Below are 7,521 nucleotides of genomic sequence, written 5' to 3'. Positions count from 1 at the left end.
CGCACTAGATTTGTTTGTTCCAGGTCACACTTGGGAAGTTTAAACCACGATTCCTGTTTACCACGAAAATTTCAACCAAGGTTGATCGTAAACGTTCGAGTCCCATGAGTCCCATCATCCTATTAAAGTGGAGCTTAGTATCTCAGTTCGATTTCAAAGGCAGTCTAAAAGTGAGAAAAAGGATTCAGAAACACGAATATCGTAATAACAAAATTATTATCTTACCGGAGTTCCAATATTGTCCCTGTTGTGTTCGTCGTTCAGTTCTCTAACCAGTAAATCATCCGTAACTAGTTGTATCTAGGAAATAAAATTTAATTAGAAATTTATCATAATTTTCAATTTTGAATTTGTTCAATTTGTGTTTCAAGCAGTATAAAAATGAACAAATCATGAATGCTAGAACTGAAAGTTAACTTTTGAAGACAAAAACTTGTGAATCAAATTTATCGAAACAAAAATATAATAATATTATGTTATTCTTTGAAATATTTTGAAATTAGGTATTTCAAATTAATTGAGGTTCTCTAAAAATATTACTACCATTCTATGGTGAGGGTTCTGATTTGTTTGTTCTGGATCGATTGAATAACACTTCGTGATCACTTACCTCTTCGAAGAGCACCATTTAATCATCAAGGTAACTATGACGTTGTTTCCTTGGCCCAAACTATCATTTAATATCGATGGGCTGACGTTAAATAATGAACAATTCTCTTTTCCTTTAGTAAGCAGAACTGAGTGATCAGTAGAAACATAAAATGTGTAGCAACTCCCATTCGGATCTAAAAAAAATTGATAAAAAAAATTTAAAACTGTAAAAAACGGGTTTAGGAACCATATACTATTGACAGCATTTTCTTCGAATGATGAGAAATTGTGAATCAAAAGGTTCAGAAATTGCACAAGATCACGGAAAAAAACAAATCGTATCATTTGTCGTTTTTTTCTGAAAATTATATAAGCCTGATTTAAGATCAAATCAAATATATAGCCGATCATCAAACTTCAAAAATTGTTATGTTGCATATCTAATAAATTTATTAACGATTCGAACCGACTCGATCGATTTGTAAGTTCTTTACTAGCAGGCTCACAAGTTTTTTTGGAAAACATAAATTGGTGCATCCATCATCAGCAACAGCTAGAGCGCCATATAAACTCAAGCGCTCGTGATGAATTTAAACCGTGTTTATTTGTCCTGCCAAACAATCGCATCGGGGCTGACAACAACGCAAGCAATGAAGGTAAGTAAAAAAAACGGGTTTTTTTTAGGCAAAAACATAATTTATCTCTACCCTCCGTTCAGCTCGACAAAGCAAAGAATTATTTTTGACACCATCCTGCCGTACAAACTCCGGAGCCGTTCCAGCGCCAAACAAATTAAACACTGGGCCGGAACAACCAGCACCTCTTCTCAGCGGAAGTAAGTCTGGCGATAGAAAATAATCACTCGTCTAGTTCCGGATCCACGATTGCGGCTAGAGACACCAGCAAACCAAACGGAATCAGTGGATTAAATAAGGAAATATACTCTGAAAAAAGTGGATCCAAACACTCCCGGCATGCTGTTGGATCCGGACGCGTGGAAACCGCCCAAAGAAATTCTGTGGCTGAAACGGTTCAAACTGCAAGCAAGCGAAAAAGGTAAGTGAAAAAAGTACTTCAGTATTTTGTTTAGCAAAAATTAGAATTTTTCTTTCCTGCTCCCCTAAACTAGCTTGACAAAGTACCAAGCAAATGAAAAAACTCCACCATACATCCTGACAAACATCGCAGCAGGTTTAGCGCCAAACGAGATGAACACTGAGCCGGAATCAGCATCACATCAACAGCAACAGCAGAATAACTTTGCCACAAGGAGTCAGTTGTTCTTCTCATGCGTGGAAGTGGCTCAGGCAGCGATCACAATGGAACAGTGTGGATATGATGGTGACTCCCTCGTTCCATTAGTGATGGATCCGGAAGCCGAGTCTAGTGCTGTTTTCTTCATGAAGTACCGAAGCGTGTGTGCCCTCAATGATTTTGGCTACTGCGACCCATTGCTGGATTTTCTGATCCAGACTGTTAAAAACTACGGCCCCCTGGAAGGGCTTACCCAAGAAATATACCAACTATGAGGAAACTCATTTTACGATTTTCTGGGACAAGCTCACGGACCCAATTGATGCTTCCTCCAGCGTATCACCCAATCAGTAAGTTAGCAATTAGCAATTACATATGTATACTTAATCAATCAAACTAAATTGATTTTTTCATTAATTAGGCAGCCAGCTACAAACCTGTAGTGATATTCAAAGTTCATCGCTCCAGTAGATTGCGGCTCAAACGGATGTTTTTGATGTATCCCAAGAATTTTACTACGGTACAGAACTCAACGCCAACTCAAGTTCAGATTCGACATCATTTGACAAAAAGGTCAGGCTCCAGCATGGTACATGGCAAGCGTAAATGATAAGTGCAGGTGAGCCGTCTTTTATAATTTCCTTTTAAATTAAATTTGTTCAAGAAACCTCAAAATTCCTTGAAAAAACGTGTTTAAATGATGATATGCGTCCAATTTAAGTTTATTGAAATCTTTGTGCTTTTCAAATTCAACGATTCGAGAAAAAAAAGTATGTTGTTCAATTTGAGAATTCTTTGTCCAGGTTTCCTGGACTGTTTGATTGATTGTTTTTTAACGAATTAGGTATACACGTTTGTTGAAATTCGAATGTTTGAATGAAAAGTTCAAATATTTTATTGGTTAGGTATGTTATTTCATGACAGCAAATAACTCGTAACTCCTTGCTCAATAATCATCATCATATTCTCACGTGAACTTTCATTACGTGGAATGAAACAAAATGTAAAAAACAGTTATATTACCAAAAAATACTAAAACTTACATAAAGTAGTCGCAATTTCTTTTCATTTAGAATATTTTTAGCCTGAAAATGTGAAATACAAATTTAAAAGTTATTTTGATAACTTTTGCAGCAGTTTTCTGTGATTTCTTGAAATGTGTCATACGACGTAATGGAAGCTCATGCGAGATATATTGGATTTCATTTGTTTTCGCACATAATCGGCACAAGATGTTCATACAAATGTTTGTTTTATTGAATGAATAATGACTGATCTATTTATTCTCAATTTGTTTTCAGATAACAATCGTAAGGTGCTGAAAATATGCGGACACGATAAGGAGCCACACCTCTCATACTTAAAAAGCTTGCTAATCATATACGCATAACATAAGAAAAAAGGTCGATTTATAGATTCACATAGATAGATAATAAATTATTATAAAGCTTCAACCTCAGATTTTTCATTTTTCATAACAAATCAATTTAAAATCGAAAAAAGAGTTTAATACATTCTTTCCATTGTCTAGAATCATCCTTTGTATCAAATTACGATTAAATTACTTTCACTGGAAATTCCAATAAAATTTATCAGAACGCTAAACTATACGCGCAAAATTTTGCGCTCACCAATAAAAAGTATTGGATTTTCTAGTAGTGCAAAAATACTAGAATTCCCAATACTGTTTATAGCCCGATTTTGCTCAGTGTATGCATGTAGTAAAAGGCCTTTTGTTCTGGAGAAACATTACAAAAGGTCGTATAGGCAAAAGCCCAATTTAAAAATCACATTGAAGATTTTAAATGTTAAATTATCGATAATGAAAAATCAGCCTTTGTACTTCATGATATATTTTTAATTAAGTTAGAAATATATTTTTCTTCTTTAAATTTAGTGGCAAATATTCTTCGCCATGATATTATGTAGAAAATAAAATTGAAAATAATGCCTTCTTTTCCATTTTCATGTAGTTATGTGAGATGATGTCATTCTAACCTGTTAACGAAGCCATGTAGAAGCACCACATGAATGCGCCTTTTTTGTTCATATATTTCTGGTGGATTTTAGTCAAAGTTCTTCAATGATGATATTGATTATTATGAAAATTAGCAAACATTTTACTGAATTCTTCATGATTTTGCAAAAAAATTTTGTTAACTGTTAAAATATTTCAATTATTCTTATAAATTTTGTACCAGGAATCTTTTTCCAAGCTTGAATTTGAAATTTTTTGAAAAGGACACACTCTACAATCTTAGAAATTCGTATTTTGGAATGATTAAAGTTTTTTTGTCAATGTGTAATTATACTGAAATCAATTGTTCCACCTCCATCACCACACTTTCATTCAATTATTTTACCGCCAATTTGATTTCTTTAAAATGGATACTGAAATTATAAAAAAAATGGAGATGTATCTATTAAAACTCTGCCATCATACCCAGCGCTGCCTTATACAAAAGCTGATACACTGTACCCTATGATAAATATACACTGGATCATGCTCTCGTAGCTTCTTCTCTTCCTTGGGCCGATGACATATATAGAGAGCGATGCGATGCGAATTGGCGAACGCGATAAAGATTCAATGCGGCGAACCACATTTGATAGAAATGTATGTGAATCGCTTAAATCTCAAATACTCAACACGGCGAAGCAGATGTCAATTTGTTCCGCGGCAGAAGTTCGCATTGGCCGCGTTCGCTAATTGGCATCGCATCCAAGGTTGCCGAAAAAAATTCTGTGTTTTTGAGAAAAATAATTCTTATTTTCTGTGATTTTACCCAAAAATTCTGTGATAGATTTCTGTGATGCAATTTCCTTGAATTTCATAGAAAATTCACAATAAATTGGGTCTTTTTCACATTTTAGATGGACAAAATCAATCACCCTTACGAATTTTATCATACTTCTCTAATTCAAGGTAAGAAATCTAAATTTGACACTGTCAAAAAAAAATATAATTTCGGAAATCCATTCAAAATTTAAAAATTCTGTGAAATCTGTGAAAATTTCAAAATTCTGTGTTCTGTGACACAGATTCTGTGATGAAAATTTGCTCGAAATTCTGTGAAATTGCAGATTTTTCTGTGACTTCGGCAACCTTGATCGCATCGCTCTCACTATGTCATCGGCCTTACCTGCTTTGTACTCTATCTTGGTGCCGACCAGAGAAAAGGCCTTTTAAGAGAGGTTTTTTTTTGTTTGCAATTTTTATTTACACTTTGGTCAATTAGTTTGTTTCGCCTTTATCATTCTCAGAAACGCATCTAATCAAACAAAAGTATTGATGGAGTCTCACTTAATTTTTATCAGTTTTTATATGTTTTTTCACTATTTTGTGAATGAACTATCAATTCGGAGTGCTTGTAACTGTGGATATTGATAACTGATCTTTCAACGGAATTGGTTTTGGAGTAAAGGTAAGACCGGCAGTTTAATTTCACTCAAAAATATAACAGAAATTACAATTTCAGGTGATAAAAAATGAACTTAAAACAAACGGCAATGCCTTACCACAGAAATCGATTGAAAGGATTTTTTCAAAGTGATTCCACCAATGTATTCCAAATCGATACTGAATATTTAAGATGATTGAATGATCGGCTCGGTAACCGGGTAAGTGATATTTTTCTATTCGTTGAATGTTAGCTCCCGAATGGTTTCCGTTTAAATGATATGCCATGTTTGCATTTCAGGCTCCGATTTTAAACGTACCGTGGTTTTTTGGTTTTTTTTTAAATCCTTAAACCGCAGATTTAACTTTTGTGTGAAAAATTCTTTATTCAATGAAAAAATTAAAACTGTGAAAGAAGTTAACGATTAGTTTTGATTCTATTAACTTTACAAAAAGCTATAAAAAGTTGTATTTGATCTTACTAAATTTGAATGAAGCAGCAGGTATTTTGAATGTCGGAAATGCAAAGTAATCATTGCTTTCATAGATATATTAAAAATATAAATCAAGTATTTTACGCCATTCAAATGATTGGTCTTTGTTTCGCAATATACATTTAGAACTCTAAACAATATGTTCTAAATACTTACTAGATTTTGGATATTCTTAGGAACTTTGTATTCCGATGTTCAACAGCATCATGGTGGTCATTGCGTTCCTTGTCGTCGCTAGTCACGGCGTATCCTTCAGCCGTGACGTTTATTTGTATTGCTAATTTCTAAATTGGAATCTGAAAATGACAAAAAGGAAGAACTGAATATGTTTCGAGCTAGGAAACACTTGAATTATTACCTTTATTTATTAAACTTCTTGTTGGTACAGGTCGCTGTCGCTATCTCACTTTATTCCTCTGAAATCATTAGCTTCATTATGTGCATTTATTTTTAAAGCTTTCGCATACTGTTTACCTAGTTGGAAAACTTTAACAACACTTTCTCAGACACGACATCTCATTTCAATTATCACACTTACGTGTTAAGTGCCTAACAAAACGAAATTTCCAGCTAAGAAAACTGTCCCTCTTCTTCCGGCTACTTGTCTTATATTCTCAAGCTTAGAATCGCAGTTTTGGAAGAATTATTGGTTCTTGCCGATCTTGTCTTCGAATTTGACACGGATCTAGAAACGAGCCTGTGGCCGGGTCCTTTAGGTCTTAATTGAATATTTGGAGTCGAAGGTCATATCCGACACGCCGTAGCGCGTCAGCATCAGGTGACTGTAGTTCAATATTTCGACGAAGGGCTTTATTTGGAGCGCTTCGGATGCAGACTTTGCACATCCGGCTGTTTACCCGACGTGAGTAACGGGAGATGCTCCCTACTAGGGCCTCGACCGAACTAATTTGTTTGAGGTGCCGTTGTCAAACGTCTTGAGGATGATGGCTTGGCGGCCGGCGTACCAACCCCCGAGGACCAGCTATCGAGCACAATCGATGTGTGTGTACTTTCGCTCCCAATGGCCGACCGGAAAAAAAACATTTGATTTGATAAGCCTTCAGTGAGTTAAAACTAAAACACAATTCACATTATCTTCATTTTTTCGCTACAAAAATGCCTGGAAAAAATTGTATTCGTACAAAAGAATTAACGCACAGATATTATTTCAAATTCCTCGACGCTAACTTTTTACGACTGGACTCGATAACAAATGAAGCGTTATGTGCTGAAACATTTACTTGCAAATAAGTTGAAATGTTATGAAATGTAAAATTTCGTGCTCATTAAAGTATGAATACCTTGAAGAGAATGTGACCAGCGCGAATTATGTTATTTTACTTGATTTTTCAAGAGACGCTTAGAAGTTGAAAATCAAATGTAAATTTGCGTGTAGTGTAAGAATACACAACATGAAAACACCCGATTCCTTTCTACCCATGTTCTTACACGTAATGTCACATGGATTTTCTAAACTGTGAACATTTGTTTGTGTTTTTTACATGTATTTTCAAGCTATATTTGTTTTCGATTCAATAAACTCAATATTCCGTGTAACGTAACATTACATTTTTTTTTCTGTGTATGCCACTGACTCAATTTAATTGAGAACCTCACTCGTTTTTGCGCATTCAGATTCCTCAATAAAAAAAATAATCTTCAATTAAAACAGATAATTAATTTGTATTGCATATCTTGTTGAGCCTGATCATTGATTCCAAATTCCACGGAACAGTGCTGAGGATATTGCGATTAAGGGTTTTGATGACGTGACCAAGTATT

General features: G+C 34.6%; 1 protein-coding gene and 1 long non-coding RNA gene across 2 annotated transcripts; both read left to right on the top strand.

Annotated features, from left to right (window-relative positions):
• The first annotated feature begins 1,241 nt into the window (after positions 1 to 1,241).
• Positions 1,242 to 2,023, top strand: LOC129737955 (uncharacterized). Its single transcript, XM_055729128.1, has 4 exons — positions 1,242 to 1,247; positions 1,409 to 1,647; positions 1,721 to 1,932; positions 1,998 to 2,023. Exons 1-4 carry the CDS (start codon positions 1,242 to 1,244, stop codon positions 2,021 to 2,023), a joined length of 483 nt encoding a protein of 160 aa, XP_055585103.1.
• Positions 2,024 to 2,062: 39 nt separating this feature from the next.
• On the top strand, positions 2,063 to 3,253 carry LOC129754279 (uncharacterized). The gene is made up of 3 exons (XR_008738996.1): positions 2,063 to 2,195; positions 2,267 to 2,464; positions 3,147 to 3,253. It is a non-coding gene; the product is annotated as an uncharacterized LOC129754279 (long non-coding RNA).
• Positions 3,254 to 7,521: the final 4,268 nt, after the last annotated feature.

The sequence above is a fragment of the Uranotaenia lowii genome, chromosome 1 (genome assembly GCF_029784155.1).
Source record: "Uranotaenia lowii strain MFRU-FL chromosome 1, ASM2978415v1, whole genome shotgun sequence".
Taxonomy (NCBI): Eukaryota; Metazoa; Arthropoda; class Insecta; order Diptera; family Culicidae; genus Uranotaenia; species Uranotaenia lowii.
This window is presented reverse-complemented; position numbering and strand designations above follow the sequence as displayed.

Coding starts and splice junctions, on each gene's coding strand:
- LOC129737955 (XM_055729128.1), top strand. Junction 1,648..1,720: donor ACTGCAAGCAAGCGAAAAAG/GTAAGTGAAAAA, acceptor CCCCTAAACTAG/CTTGACAAAGTACCAAGCAA. Junction 1,933..1,997: donor GGAACAGTGTGGATATGATG/GTGACTCCCTCG, acceptor TTCTTCATGAAG/TACCGAAGCGTGTGTGCCCT.